General features: G+C 36.9%; 1 protein-coding gene across 3 annotated transcripts in view; it reads right to left on the bottom strand.

Moving 5' to 3' along the window:
• NEK5 (NIMA related kinase 5) overlaps positions 1-16,472 on the bottom strand; it is a 72,202-nt gene that overhangs the window by 11,710 nt on the left and 44,020 nt on the right. The window contains exons 20-22 of one of the 3 annotated variants that reach the window (XM_045080564.1): positions 15,490-15,627; positions 10,699-10,804; positions 2,853-3,142 (exon numbers count right to left, since the gene is read on the bottom strand). In XM_045080564.1, the coding sequence (XP_044936499.1) occupies positions 2,875-3,142; positions 10,699-10,804; positions 15,490-15,627 (512 nt within the window). In that variant the 3' untranslated portion in view covers positions 2,853-2,874. Of the gene's footprint in view, positions 1-1,563; positions 3,143-10,698; positions 10,805-15,489; positions 15,628-16,472 lie in introns of those variants that run through there. The other 2 variants (XM_045080563.1, XM_045080566.1) reach the window with 2 other exon arrangements.

Below are 16,472 nucleotides of genomic sequence, written 5' to 3'. Positions count from 1 at the left end.
ACAAAGTCGTCTTACAGACAAAATTATGAGAGAGTGGTCAGGGTAATTCTAAATGTTTCAGAATACTTGTGTTTTATTATGTATATGTACCCTAGACTTCAGGACTATGATGTAATATAGAGTGTCTGCTAAATCTTTCAATAGATTTGGGTACAAAAAAAAGTTACCCACAATAAGAAGTTATGCAAATTACTAAAATCAAATTACAGGCTTGTAATTTTCCCTCTCCCACTGTTCCTCAGCTGATTCTCTTCTCTGTCCCCACCCTAACTCTGAGGCCATTATTGACTTTAAAGAAGCATCAGTTCTAATAGTTGAGGGCTTTATGCTCACTTGGACTATACATGTTACAAGGTACTTAGAAAGGAAGTTAAGAGTTGATACACCATTTAAAGAATGATCAGTTTGATAGCTATGATACATAGTTACCAAGATGTATAATTTTTAATAAAATTTATTCTAGGGGCGCCTGGGTAGTTCAGTCGTTAAGCGTCTGCCTTCAGCTCAGGTCATGATCTGAGGGTCCTGGGATCGAGCCCCACATCAGGCGCCCTGCTCAATGGGAGGCCTGCTTCTCCCTCTCCCACTCCCCCTGCTTATGTTTCCTCTCTGGCTGTCTCTCTGTCAAATAAATTTAAAAATTCTTAAATTTATTCTAAAAACACATTCAAATCTGATCAATAGTTTCAACTTAACACATGGAGCTAAACGTAAATCAAGAATAAAGTATTCGATTGTGCCTCAAGAACATGATTTAGGTAATGGTATACGTAAGATGGATAAGATGAATTAGGGGCTGCAGTAGGTTGAAAAACCTTGCATGTATGTATACTTATCACAATGAGTACTTCTTACTTTATAGCAGAGAACTCCAAATCTTAAAATGAATGATAAGGCTTGGCAGCTTTTAGCTAGAAACTAAAGCAAGCATCTTGTCATTGGAGCAGACTCGATAGGCTTATTCTTAAATATTGACCTTAAACATTCATTTGACCTTAAACATTCATTTCTCCCCACCCACCCACCCCCCCGCCCCACATATAACTGAAGAGTCTTTGGATCTTTGGGATTTTCAGGAACCATGTTTCATTTTCCATGCATTCAAGCACTGCTTAGTATTTGTTAGCACACCAACAGATTTCGTATGTCTGAACCACATAATGTTCTGAAAGTAAATTAAACATGTATACACTGACCACTAAAAGACTTCTAGAATTAATGATACTCCAGTCTCTCGACGTCATGCGTTACCAAGATTGACATTAACACAGTGGTGAGAAATTTTTAAATATTCTGAGCTTCATGATGTGACCATACTGAGCACTCCAGAAAAGAGTAGATTATAACCCAAAATACCAAGTTGAAAGAACAGTACCTCCAACATCACCAGGAAAATACAGGGATAAGACACATCATGTAGAATTCATCCCACAGTTAGGGGAATTCTGATACTTTCCCCACATTTAATAAAGTTATATCAAATGTAAACACTAAGCAGACCTTAGAAATAATCGGACCAACCCTTCCTCATCTTTGTTTTCTTGGCTCAGCAATGGGTCAATGTGCAATTTTAGTTGTATTTTTATTACAGAGCATATATTTTAGGCAGAATTCTACCACTTAGAAATGTAACATCTCTGTCCTTCATAGGAACAACACAATAAATCAACAAATGTCTATTAAGCCCCAGGCACATGTTCAATACTGGGATTGTTAGAATGTGGTACTCTGCTAAGCCCCATATGTAAAAAGACCAGCATAAGATACAACGACCAGGTAGAGTCCCTCCCCTTAAGTAATTTATAATCTATACATTTGAAGCTATTAGAAATTAATTCAATAAAACATAGTAAAATGATTACTTGGTGCATAATTAACATGACATGCCTTCATCTCCTCTGCTCAGTTAACCTACTCCCTTAAGAGTCAACACCTGCTTCAAAAAAGTGTTCACTAAAAGTTAAGAAATTTCAGTATCACAGTTTTCTAAAATGCTACATTCATTATTCTAAGTGAATTACTTTGTACATTGTATTGGTTTTCTTTCCTTGTCTTAACAAATTATCAAACTTAGTTAAAACAACATGCATTTATTATCTTACAGTTCTGCAGGGCAGCAGTCTAAAGTGGATTTCTTAAGCTAAATTCAAGATGTCAGCAGGACTGTGTTCCTTCTGCAAACTTCCGGGGAAAGTCTATTGCCTGGCCTTTCCCAGCTTCTGGAACCTGCTTGGATTCCTTGGCCTCTGGCCCCTTCCTCCATCTTTAAAGCTAGCAGCACCAGGCTGAGCCCCTCTCCTGCTGACATCTTCCTGTTCTCTCATCTGCCTCCCTCCCTCTAGCCCTGTGATTACATTGGGTCCACCTGGAGTGAAAGAAAAGCCTTCCCCTATTTGAAGGTCATCTGATTAGCAGCCTTAATTTTACCTGCAACTTTAATTCTCCTTTGCCATGTAACAATATATTCACATTGTTGGGTGTACTGGGAGGGAAGGTGGCAGGAAGAGAGACACATTATTCTGTCTGCCTACCACATATATTGTCCCAAAGATTTCCTGATAGAAATTTTAAAGTAAAATATTAATTTCTACACTCAAATTGGTCAGTCTCAAGGTCTAGCCTAGTGATGGGTATCAAGGGCACGGATTGCATGGAGCATTGGGTATTATAGGCAAACAATGAATTATGGAACACTACTACATCAAAAACTAGTGATGTAGTGTATGCTAACTAATATAGCCCAATTAAAAAAAAAAAACAATAAATCCCTGGGATTGCTAGAAAACTCTTACAAAATGAATGTTTATGACTTGGACCTAACCAGATACTACAGTTAATAGATACTAACTTACCACTTAAGAAAAAGTGCAGTAATCACACTTGTATATTTTGATGGGCTGTTGATGTTTCTTGGTTTTCACTTGCAATGCATACTTTGTCATCAGCTCGAGTAGAAATATTCTCTAAATCTTCATTTAATTCTGTATATTTCTGGGTGCTTATCTTCTCTCCTCCTAATTTTTCAGCACCCTTAGAGAAACCAGGAGTCTCTTCTCTTTTTTCTTCCTCTTTGGAAGGAGCAGGGTTTTCCAGAGATTCTACTACTTCATTTCTCAACTCATCTTCAGATTCTTCAAAATTTCTGAAAATAAGAGGTAAAAATCAACTTTATGATATCAAAACAATGAAAAATACATATGAAAGTGTTTCCCATCTCACTTCCCACCCCCACTGAAGCAATTTAATAGTTTCATTTTCAGGTAATGAATTATTTATTATATCAGTCTGGCTTTCCAGAGGGACTAAAAAAAAAAAACCAATATTGGGATAATTGGTATTCTGTTTACTTGGACTTGTGTTCAACAACCTTTATTATATTTGTTAATACCCATCTACTCTTAAAAGGAGAGGAAAAGAGAAGAAAAAAAAAAAGAACAAAACAGCTGCCATATAGTGTGCCCTTATCATACACCAGCAACAGCCTAAAGCACTTTATGCATACAGTATTTTATCTAATACAACACTTTGAGGTAGACATTCTCACCATCAATTTATAACGAAGCTGAGGCTCAGAGAGGTTAATGAAATTGCCCAAGGTCTCAGATACTGAACAGTAGGAGTAGGAATCGAAATTGTATCTAAGACCTCAGCATGGATATGCTTAGAAGGGGTGAAAGCAGGAGACCAAGAAAACCATCTCAATGATCCCTAATATTTACATGGCAAGTAAAGAGGCTGAGGAAGATCTGGTAGGAGCCAAGAAAGTGTTAATCATGGACACCAAGGAGGCAGAGAATTTCCAGATAGGGAGCAGCCAAATAAGAGTAAGTTAGAAATGACAGTTGAACCTGGCAATTTCAAGGTAATAGATGACCTTTGCAAGAACATTTCCGTGTGCTATGTGGCAGGAACCACCAGGGGATCAAGAAAGCAGGAGGTAAGCAAGCAGTGACAAGGAGTTTAAACTCCTTTGAGGTGAGCCTGGCTCTGAACAGATGATGAGAAGATGAGAGCAGTGATTTTTTGGTGTTTCTCAAGAAGGGACAGATTTGGGCATGTGTATATCCTGAGAGGAAGTAGGTAATAGATGTTAAAAATATAGGAAAAGGACAGATAATAGATAGGAACACGTTTTCTAAGAAAGGCTGGGATTCAGGGCACCTGTGTCAGGAAGTACTTTCAGCAGGAAAGAAGACAGTTTTTTGTCTCAGAAGGAAGATAAGGAAAGAGAAGGCAATGAGGACTCATGTGGATATAGAGAAGTTACAAACCTAGAAAAGACCATTCCACTCACAAACCACGTATTATCTCTATGAAGTAGGAGGCATGGTCACATGATGAGAGTGAGGTGGATGGGGGTTAGCCTACTGGGTGGAGGGTTTGGAAGGAAGCAAACCAGGCATAGGATTGCCAGATACCACAGAGGACCTCACTAAAATTAGAGATCATAAATTTGGGGTAGACCAGCAACTAGAGCTCCCACTGTGAAGCTATCATTCCTGAGGTACATGCTTACATGAGATCCTCCCTTTATCTTCATTCCTTTGTAGTTTAAAGTATGTTGTGTCTAGGTATGAATTTCTTTTCATTGTTCCTACTTGGTTATTGTTTTACTTCCCAGATATCACAATTTAAGGCTTTCAGTGACTGTAAAAAGTTCACAGCTAAAATTGCTTTGAATATTGCTTTTCTCCGATTCTCTTCTTCTGAAACTCCTTTTAGATGTATGTTGGACCTTCATGACTCTTAACTCCTCTTTCACATTTTCCATCATTTTTTACTTCAGGTCTGTCTTGCAGTTCTTAAGTCCCTCATTAACTGTACCTATTCTATGTTTAAACTATCATTTTATTTCTATTAGTAGATTTTTTTTTTTCATTTCTAGAAGTTCTGTTTGGCTAATCAGATATTCCTGCTCCCTTCTGATCGATCTTATTTTTTTCTTATGTTTCCATTCCTTAACTTTGATTAAATAATTTTAGAAATGCAGTTTTAATTATTATATAAATATTAAATATTCATAGGATAATTATATTATCTGAAGTTCTTTATGGTCTAATTCAGCTATTTTTCTGTGCTTGCTGTCTCTTATAGTGGATTCTATTTTTAGTTGTGAACTCATGCTCATGCCTTAGTGAGAAACTATAGTGTAGCCTGGGTTGAAGTTATATCCCTCCAGAATGTTTCAAATTTATTTCTTCTAGAGATCCCAGAGTATTATAATTTCTTACTATTAATTTTAATGTTGATTTCTCAATATACATGTTTCCAGACAGCCAAGTATTTTGTAAATTCAAACTCTAAATCCAAGTGAATTCTTCTCCCAGAGATTAAGACCAAACAGACCAGCTATATTACTGAGATATTTTTTCCTTTGTACTTTCCCTTGCACTGAAGTATAGCTCTTCAAGGGCTCCAGCTAGCAAGAATATAAGGGAACACACTGAAGAAAACAAAACCTGTTAGATATGCAGGAGGTGCACAGAGATAGAAAGGGAAGGAAGAAAATTTAAAAACAAAACACGAAACTTCTAAAACAAAATGATCCTGTAAACTAAAATTCCAAAACATGTGAATAAATATAATGGTAAGAGAAAAATAAACAAAAAGAAAAAAATTTAAGTGGGACCAGGAACAAGGTCTAGATGGAATTACTCTTAGGGAGAATTTTGATAACACTCTTTAGCAGTTTGGACCCAAAGAGAAACAGACAATCCTAAACACTCTTTAAGTATGCTCAAAATGGTAAAGAACAGCATCCATTTTTAAATATTTTCAAATTAGGGTAAATAATTATGCAGTAATGAAACAAGAGCATATAAAAATATGAACAAACAAATATAATTCTTAGGAGATATATAATGATTTAAATTAAAAACTTAATAGATGATACCCAGATAGTTTTGAAAATAGTATTTATGAAGTCACCTAGAATGGAACAAAGAGATAAATAAAAAATATGAAAGTATAATTAGGTGTTACTGGGGACATTGAGATTGAGAAGCTTGAGAAGATTGAGAAGCTCCAAAACATATCGACTTGGAGTACCAAAATGGACAAAATAAGAAAAGCAACACCTGGAAAAGTAATGGGTAAAAATTTCCAGAACTCAAGATAGTCATGGATCTCAGAAGAAAGTGAGCCAAGCAGGATGAAAGAGAAGTCCAGACCAGACATACAACAGTGAAACATAAGAATATAAAGATAAAAAGAACATTATAGATGTGCTGGGGATAAAGTTAGCATATCTATAGAGGAAAAACAATTAGCATTTTTCTCATCAACAATGATAAAGATCAGGAGAACAATCATTGTCAACCTAAAATTGCATACCCAACTCAATTACAATTAAAACAATAAAAAAATTGGATATGCAAACAATAAGAGTGTTTACCAGCCACTGAACTATCTTAAAGAATTACTAGAGGATATACAACAGCGAGAAAACTGAAACCAAAGGAAGACCATAGACTAGAAAAATAACATGGCAAGTTCAGAAAATGATAAACTACAATAGCAAATTAAGTTTGAGAATAAAAAAATGTTATTTTTTATTTTTTAAAAAAAAGGTAAAATAGAATGTTCCAAACTTTAAAAAAGGGTATAGGGGCAGGGTGGGCAGTAAAGAACAACACTGATCATTGTTAAGCTGTATGATGGATACATAAGGTTTCATTACACTGTGCACTCTACTTTTACGATGTTTAAAGTTTTCCACAATAAAAGATGTTTTTTAAGTAAAATTATAACTCTAGGTAACGATATCAGGATGGAAGGGTTTTAGTGGTTAGATATGTTTGTTGTATTTGTGAGAAAAAAAAAACCACTGGACAAGTTCTGAATTTGTTATATCAATCCATAGGAAGTACATGAAAACTAGCTATTAAAAGAATAAAAATATAATCTGTATCTTCAAAACTAGTATAGAGGAGACTAGAGTAATATAGAAAAGTTTGTCAATGTAACAAAAGGTTAGAAAAGAAGAGGGGAAGGAAATGACAAATGAAAGCAAACAAAAAACACAAAACCAACCTAAAACATAAAGCCAAATATGTCAATAATTCTAATGACATTTATTATATTAAACTAATTAGGAGGCAAAGGTTATCACAGGACAAGAAGCATATCAGCCAGCTACATGCATTTTATAAGAACACATTATAATGAAACTACACAAAAATAATGAAAATAAAATTTAAAAATCACATCAGCAAAATCCTAAAAAATATAAAATAATTGAAAAGTTGTAATAGCAATGTCAGTATCCAACAAAATAGAATTTAAGACAAACAGTTTTAATAGGGACAAAAATTAAAACACATAATGTAAAAAGGGAGGAGTATGCTACCAAACTGATAGAACAATCATAGTTCTATGTATTTAAAGTACATCAAAATGAGATAGAAATTTGAGGAGAAATGATCATAACCACAAACGCAGTTGAAGATTTTAATGTACTTCTATCCAGAAGTGATAAGGGGTGGGGGAGGCTATAGAGCGGTTTCACAAAAAAAATGTTTTAAGCTTAATAATTATATAGAACATATGTGTCCCCGGAATAATAAGAATATGCATATTTTCAAGTACATGTGTAACATGTACTTGAAATGTGTAAAATGTGTACAATGTGTAAAATTGACCCTGTACTGAATAGCAGAGGGAGTACCAATTAGCTTTTTTAAATCACTAAAATTCAGTTGATGGTCTCTGTCTGAAGTACAAGTAAATCGGAAATTCTGATTTTAGAAAGTGATTAAAAAATTCATTAGTCAGAAACTTCAAATTTGACTCATACCATTAAGAAAATGAATAAGAAAACCCAGACAGTGAGAAAATATTGACAAAATATAGATATCTAACAAAGAACTGGTAGCAAGGGTATACAAATAATGCCTATGACTCAAAAACTACCAAGACATCACATACACCCATTAGATTGGCTAAATTTTTAAAAAGAGACCATTCCAAGTGTTGGTAAAGATGGAGAGCAACTAGAATACTTAGGCACCATTTTGGGGGATATAAAATGGCCCGACCACTTTGGGAAATAGCTTGGCAGTTTTTTAAAAAACTAAACATTCACCTACCACACAACTCAGGCATTCTATTCCTATGGTTTTACTCATGAGAAATGAAATTTATGTCTACACAAAGACATGCACATAAATATTCATAGCAGCTTTATTTATAATAACCAAAGACTAGAAACAACCCAAACATTAGTCAATAGATGAATATATAAATAAATTGTGGTATATCTATATAAGGAATACTACATAGCAATAAAGAGGAATGACTTATTGATACCTATCGATTTGGATGAATCTCAAAATTATTATCAAAGAGCAGGGTTTCCAGGGAAACCTAAAAAAGATTTGTGGATCTGGCTTTTGTCAAATAAAGTGAATACCAGTAAGATTTGTGGAGCCCTCCAGATTTTCCAAAGAAATATTTATGCAGAAACATAACCAGTTTGGACCTAAAGGGACACAGACAATCCTAACTGAAAAGAGACTGCTGGACTCCAAAATTCTACAGGCAGGAAGCAGGCTGAGAAAATTCTTTCCTCCCTTCCTTCTTTCCCTTCTTTATTTGCTAGGCAGGTTGGTTATGGAAAAATTAACAAGTAAGACTAGATAGGAAAATACTGGAAAAGGAGAGCATTTAAGGGAACTATCCTTCCAAAGTAACAATTCATATTATAAACAACATGTTTATAATACAATAATTGCACTAGAAAGAATGAGTTGGATGCAAGTATATATAAAAATGTAGTATATCATAGAAATGGCATTTCAAGTTAGAAAAATGAAGATTTTCAATAAATGTTGTTGGAATAAGTAAGGAGTTATTTGGAAAAAAGTAAAGGTGGAGCCATACTTTGCAGTGTAGTTTAAGTGAAATTCAAGAGGAATATATTATTTAGCTAACTAAAAACTTAATCATAAAAGTACTAAAAAAATACTGGTATCATTTCTTATAATTGGTAAACCTAACTAGATAAAAATGAGAAATTTCTACGTGGCACAAGCCACTATAAATAAAACCAAAAGGCAAACAAAAAGCTGGGGAAAATATTCTAGAGTCATATTAGAGATAAAAGATCAATTTCCCTAAAATGCAAAAGTTCCCCCAAATCAACAAAATATTAATAGTCTAATTTTTTTAAGATATTATTTTTTTATTTGACAAAGACCCAGTGAGAGAGGGAACATAAATAGGGGGAGTAGAAGAGGGAGAAGCAGGGTTCCCGCTGAACAGGCAGCCCAACACAAGGCTCGATCCTAGGACCCTGGGATCATGACCTGAGCCAAAGGCAGATGCTTAACAACTGAGCCACTGAGGTGCCCCAGTTACCTAATTTTTTAAACAGCTAAGGCTATGAAGAAATTTTCCCCAATGAGGAAATAAAGATGGTTATTAAGCATTTAGAAAGACAAAAAAGAAATGCTATTTAAAACTAACTCAAAAAAGAAATGCTATTTAAAACTAACCTGAAAGATCATTTTGAACCTATCAGTTGTGCAAGTTTGGTAAAACACTAATCAAGAAAACGTGCAAGCAGGCAGGCACTTCCATACTGTATCAGTGGAAGTGTCCATAGGTGTAACCTCTGTGAAGGACAACTTGACAATAGCCAATTACAAACATCCATATTATTCGACCTAATACTTGACTTTCCTGGGTATTTAAACTGCATGTATACTACTATTTGTATATTATGATAGGTATTCAGGCTACAGTGGTAAGTGATAGAAGAAAATGGCAGGATAGCATGTATGTTAGGAAACTGTTTCTATAAAAAAAGAAAAAATACACACATATAAAGATCTACATTTTGGCTTACAGCTTAGTGGAATTCCTCAGGAGAAATGTGCACAGGAGGCATATCCGACTGGTTGATTCTAGAAGGGGAATGGTGTGGCTGAGGTAAAGAGATAGCAAGAAGACTATGAAAAGAGTATAACTTCTGAATTTGAAGCCAAGTGATGGTATTACCTATTTAAAAAGTAAATTATAAAATTTTTAAAATTCAAAGGATTCCAAATTTTAGAACTAATAAAAGAGTTCAGTAAGGTTACAAGATACAACATCAATAATATTCCATATGCTAGTAGTAGCCAAGTTGAAACACAGTGAAAGAAAAACAGCTCCATCAAAAATGACAACAGCAACAACCACCAAGTTAAGTGGTACCTCTGTTGTGAATAAAATTTACAAAAATGCCGAAGGATATTTTAAGAAAAGACATAAAGAGACGTTCATGGATGTTCCGATTTATGATCGTAAGGATGTCAAATCCTATAAATTAATCAACAAATGTAATCCCATTTTCAGAATCCCAACAGTTTTTCATGACACTTTACAAGAAAATGCAAAGATAATGTGGTAAGTAAAGGGCAACAACAGCCAAGATAATTTTGAAGAAAAAGATATGGAGACTAGAAGCAGGTATGGGACTAGGCCTACCAGATACCAAAAGATATGGTAAAGGCACAGTAATTTAAGATGGAATATCACTCATGCTGAGATAGGAAGTGATGTCATTGGGAAAGAACAGAGAGCCCAGAAACAAACCCTTGTGTGAGTGAAACTTGGCCTCCTCAGCTAGGTCTGAGACTATTGTCCATATCTCAGCAATAGCATTTTAACTTTCCACCAGTGCTTCATTCAGGTATCCAGACAGGACCTACTTACGTATCATCATCATCAGATCTTGGTTGTTCCTTGTCTACTTCAATGCCAGAGGCCATTTCCATACTCCCCTCATCTTCTTTAGGAAGACTTTGTTCTAATGTTCCCACTGTTAAAGAAATAACAGAGAGATTAAAGTCTCCCAGCCTGTGTACACAATGTAGGGTATATATCTCAAATCCTGTACTGGACATCACCCATGAAGGTAAACCTTCAAATTGTTTCCATTAAAACAGAGATGATGTCAGGTTTTTTTCCTACATAACTTCAACCTTGCTGCAGTCAAGAGCAATGTAGAGACAGATTTTCCTAAAATCTCAGAAGCTAAAAGAGTTCACAGAAGAATTAAAAATGCTGGCTTCAAAACATTGTCAGCATAGTCTATGTCTAGCCTACTTTCAACTCCCACTTGGGGAATTTTGCTACGCATGTCTATATTAGTTGGCTTTTCCGGAATAAACCACCATGTAACTTGGTAGTTTAAAACAGTAGCCATTTATGGAGGTCTCTATTCTGCCATTAGGCAGTTTGGGCTGGGCTTAGCTGGCTGGCTCCTTCCAGTCTCTGTTGGACCCAGTCACCCATGTGCAGTCACTTGCCAGAGCAGCTGGAGGAAGGCTGGCTGGCCTGCTATGGCCTCTCTTGGGATGGCTTGTCTCTCTTTTCCACTGGTCTCTCATTTTCCAGCAGGCCAACTGGAGCTAGCTGAGAGATAGACAGGTTTCCAAAAAAAAAAAAAAAAAAAAAAAAGGCAAAAGCTCCTTGAATACTCAGATTTGGCACACCACTGTTTCTATTCCTTTCTTCTCAGGCACACAAATCACAAAAGCCAGTTGAGACCCAAGTGGAGGGGAAAGAAGCCATTTAATGCTGGAGGAGCTGCAAAGTCATGTTGCAAAGGGCAGGGATACAGGGAGGAGCAAAGCAGGTGCTCATTTTGGTCACCTACCTCCCCCACCTGCATTCTGCAACCATCTGGTTCCTACCAGGCTAAACTGCATTTCACATTAGTCTCCAGGAAAAAAAACAAAACAAAAAATTCTTACCCACTGCTAACAAGTGGGATTAGAAATAGGAACTTTTCTCCAAAGTTGAAATTAAAAAATTAAAAGTGTGCCTATTTTTTTGATAAGCTGACTATTCATGAACAAACTATAAGTAGAAATTTTACTGTACTTAAATATTTCCCTATTTCTAATAATATGTGTCATCCCAAATCATAGCCTATATTATTTCCTACACTGCATTATAAAATAAATGAGTTGACTGATGTATCTCATCTATGAGGGAGTCTGGCTACTTAATAGCAGCTTGAGTACTCCAGTTGGTGTGGGAATCATAGTTTTTGTTTTTCTGTTTTAGGAAGACAATTTTAGGAGGCTTTTATTTTTTGTTTAGCAGGATAGGAGAAAGAATGAATAGCTAACTATAGAAATGTAAATCAGCTGTTATTGGGGTGTGCATCTATGATGTTACCAAGGCAACCATATGGCCTGAAAACTTGCACAAGAAAAATGGAGGTTACCTTCCCACCAAGGATCCCCTTGGAGTGGTTAAACTGTAAACAAACTTACTGACCTGAATTAATTATGCACACATTAAAAAAAAAAAACTTGTCCTTATAATAAGAGTGTGGTTTTTACTAGTAAAAATCATCAAAGAGGATTTTACAAAGTCTTCCTATCTTAAATTTAAAGTTAGGACAAATTAAATAGGTAGCTGATAAAGTTTCACTTTTAACGGAATGCAGGGCTCGAAACATGAAAGCAATTTATTTTCAAGGAGTTGGAAGTTTAAGCTAAACAGTGATGGAGGACCTATGAATAATGCTTAAATATATGACCAATAGCTAATCCTTGAAAACCTTTATACACTGTGTCTGTTATTCCTGTAGTCAAAGTTATTAAAACTTACACACGCAGGAAGTCTTCATGAAAAGTCTACACAGTCGTAAGAATTATTTTTCACATTATAATTTCCCTATCCAACTTAACGGCAATATAACTATTAGTAATCACATGCCTTTGCATAAAGTAATACTAAAAACGTGCTATGGTTTTATGTTCATTCATAAAAATGATGGCCACCTGCTAAGTTCTAGGCACTAGGGACAGAGAGAGATGAAACAGTGTGGTAATCAAAACAAAGCTCTTGTAAGCTTAGAGTCTAGTGGGGAAGAAAGATAATAAGAATCAGAAATTAAAGTGAACGTTATTTTTATGATCAGAGAATTACAGTGTCTTGTGGGGTATTAAGCAGCAAAGCCAAGCCTAGAGTGAATCAAGGGAAACTTGCTCAGATCTTTCTTAATCATTTAAAACAGTGGTTCCCCATCTGTGGAACACAGGAAATAGTTTGACATCCAGGTTTTTCATAGCAATCATTAAAAATTCAAATAAAAATACTGCATCCTTTTATGACCTGAATTTAAATGATAAATATAGTGCTGAAATGTCATTATTTCATGCATTTAACAAAAATATTTGAATATGAACAAATTTGAGTATGAGACTGAATGACTATGAAATTGTGAGAAGCAGCTGACAGAAAAGGCAGGAAGGGATGCCTGGGTGACTCAGTCGGTTGAGCATCTGTCTTTGGCTCAGGTCATGATCCCAGGTCCTGGGATCAAGTTCTACCTTGGGCTCCTTGCTCAGCAGGGAGCCTGCTTCCCCCTTTGCCTACCACTCCCCCTGCCTGTGCTCTCTCTCTCTCTCTCTCTCTCTGGCAAATAAATAAAAATTTAAAAAGAAAAGAAAAAGGCAGGGAGAGACTAGACAAACTTGAAGACTTCCTAGAATTTTTTTGGATTGAAGAGAAGTATATTAATATGGTGACAGGGTCTTCCACTCATGCAAAAGAGCACTTAAGGATCTACGTCATTCCAGACCCCTTTACAAAGCCCCATCAGGTAGTACAGGGAAAACCAGGGAGAGAAGGATACCCACACTTCACCACCTCACCACCCACTATGACACATAGTGACAGAAATGGGGAGAGGTTCATCAGAGGGAAATCTTGCAGGAGGAATTATCCTGGCAAAAGGAGGCCAGCCTTCTAAGCCGAGGGAGGAGCATCTGCTGAGGTAGAAACACTAGCAAGCCTAACATTGCAATGGGCCATGCCAGTCTTCGGAGTCTGCAAGAGACTGATTTTATCCTGAGGGTAAGAGGGCATCTTTGGCAGGATTTTAAGCTGAAAGGAGATTTGGTCCATTTTAGGTAGATTACCCAGCAAGGCTGCAAAGGGTAGAGCTAAAGTAAGAAAAGATAACCAGGGACAGGAAATCAAGAGGCCAACCATAGTTAGACGCAGAGCACAGCTGGAGTTGGGGGAGGGCAGCACCTTAGCAGGCTGTAAAAGAAAACATCTGTACTCTGCTTTGAATGCACCTTGGGAGGCACATTCCTATTTCCAATCTCACTTGACAGATAAATTGCTCATATGTGCCCAATGTAAAACCATCCATATAAAGATACAGAAGTTAATGAATGAATTAATTTGGCATGACAGACCAAATGAAGACTTTTCTGTGACTCTTTCTAAGACACCCAGGAACAAATTCAAGAAAAAACATCAAAGTCACCAAGTATGACTCCATCTCAGTGTCTTGAGAAATGAATGCCATCCTTCACACCTGCCCTAGGGTTCCAGCCCTTGGCTTCCAGGCCAAGCCAGGTTAGCCCAAATGTTCCTCCTCAGCACCTCCAGCCCCATCCTTAGGGACAAGGCTTATATCCCAGGATGGAAGGGAAGGAAGCAAACAGACAAAACACAGCTTCTTGTAATTTGAGTGTAGTAGAAAGAGGGTCCCAAGGGCAGTTTCTTCCTTTCTTCCTCTCTCTCCCCTTAACTTTTAAGCACCAGCATGATAACTGATAGAAGTCGTAAGAGTGAAGGATTTCGAAGGACTTTATATACTCAGGGACCCTGGGCCTCTCCCCTGCTCCTAGATTTCAGTCCAACCAGTTTTCTCAGAGTCTGCCACAGGCCTGTGTATCTGCAAGTCCTCCCCTCCCAACACATTCATCCTTCTGGACGTTCTTGGAATACTTTTAACAGATTTCCCAAAGATTGTGGAGTTTAGCCTTCACAAGCCGGCAGATCCACTCTTGGGCAATCATACTTCTCTTACATTATCCTCAGGGTGGTACATATTTTTGTATTGTTCCTTAATTTTGTAAGTACTTAACAGCCTCCGTTACACCTAGTTTGTATCTCTGCCTCCTCATCACCTCAATCTCGCATTCCTGAAACATGGGTCCCTAAGTGCCGCACACCTGCACGCCTTCCCAAGACAAAATCCCCACGACATGAATTCCCTCAAACTTGGGAAAGGATGGTTGGCTTCCCATAAATACCAGCTTCATCTTGCAAAAAGTCAGAGATAAAATAAAACAAAACCCTCCCCAAAGCCCAGAAACTATATGACAATGTATTTTCATTGCCCATAGAATAGCAATTTGAGCCTGTCGAGTAGCTGTCAGAAACATACTGTCAGGTAGAGCTAAGCAGTACCCCGCTTACCACCTACAAAGCCACTTGCCCTATTCACTTTCATCAGTTGTCAACTGATCTGTTAAAGTGAATTACCCCATTCTTCTGGGAAGTTCCAGTCTTGGGTTGGTGGCATTTGGAACAGACTTGGACAAGGCAAATCAGCTTCTGAAGAGGCTGAACCCTTTCCAGTTCTCTATCCAGGCTGAAGGTATTTTTATCCCCTGTCCGAATTCACAGGGCTCTGAGAACAGTACCCAGGGGACTGGTTATGTTCTTAAAAAATAAACTACGTACCCCATTCACCTTCGTGGGCAGAAAACGAGCTACTTGTCAGACATGCTGCAGCCCAAGCATTCATTAAAGCTCCAGGCGCTTCATGCCGCCACCGTCTCCTGTATTCTGGAATGCCTGAGGTCACCATCCCATGGCCACCTGAGGAGGAGACTGTGTTACTGGAAATAAAAATGGTTCATCTGGCTTCGTATAAAATCACAGAACGTGAGAACCTTGGAGGTAGCTTGTTCCCATCCCTCTTGTTACCAGTAAGAAAATGGAGATAGAGAATATTTTAGTAATTTACGTCACACGGCTGATGGGTATGAAAGTCCCTTGCTTTGCAAACACTTTAGTGTGTCAAATTTTCTATTCTACCTATTTTAAACTGGTCTCACTGTCTCACCGGCTTAGAATGGATTAAATTGCTACATTTGCAAGCCCTTTCTTGCAAGTTTGAGGCCTTCAGTGTTTTGAAATGGTACAAATGTAAGTTAGTTCACATACTTACAAATGTCAATGATACACTTGTATTTTCCAATTTATAAAAGGGGTTTAAATTTTAGTTCTCCCCTAGCCCCATGTTATCAAGAGAAACATAGGAAATAAGTAATAAAAGTCCTCACCATCTGTAAAAAGAACACCCAGATGTTGCTGTGAACTTCTCTTATGCAAAGACTATGCCAGAAGCTCAAATGTAAATGGAGGAATTTCGGTGGGAAATATCATCCTATTCTAAACACTCTTAACATTTAAATAGCACATTGGCTTACAAAGCAATTTTGTATGTATTTTTGTACTGCTAACTCTAAACCTTGTGGGATAGCTATTATCTTAATTCAGATTTTATTGATGGAAAAAAACAACCCCTCCAAGAAACTCCAAGGAAATAATTGGGCTAGCATGGAAGACAGGTCAAGCCAACCGCTCTTTCTTAGACAATCTCCCTCAACGGCAAGGGAGGTGGGATTCTAGATCTTTCCTCCTTTATATTCTCATATCTG

This window comes from Mustela putorius, unplaced genomic scaffold (genome assembly GCF_011764305.1).
Source record: "Mustela putorius furo isolate JIRA1106 unplaced genomic scaffold, ASM1176430v1.1 tig00000461_pilon_pilon_pilon, whole genome shotgun sequence".
NCBI lineage: Eukaryota > Metazoa > Chordata > Mammalia > Carnivora > Mustelidae > Mustela > Mustela putorius.
The sequence above is the reverse complement of the archived record's forward strand: the minus strand, read 5'-3'. Positions and strand labels throughout refer to the sequence as shown.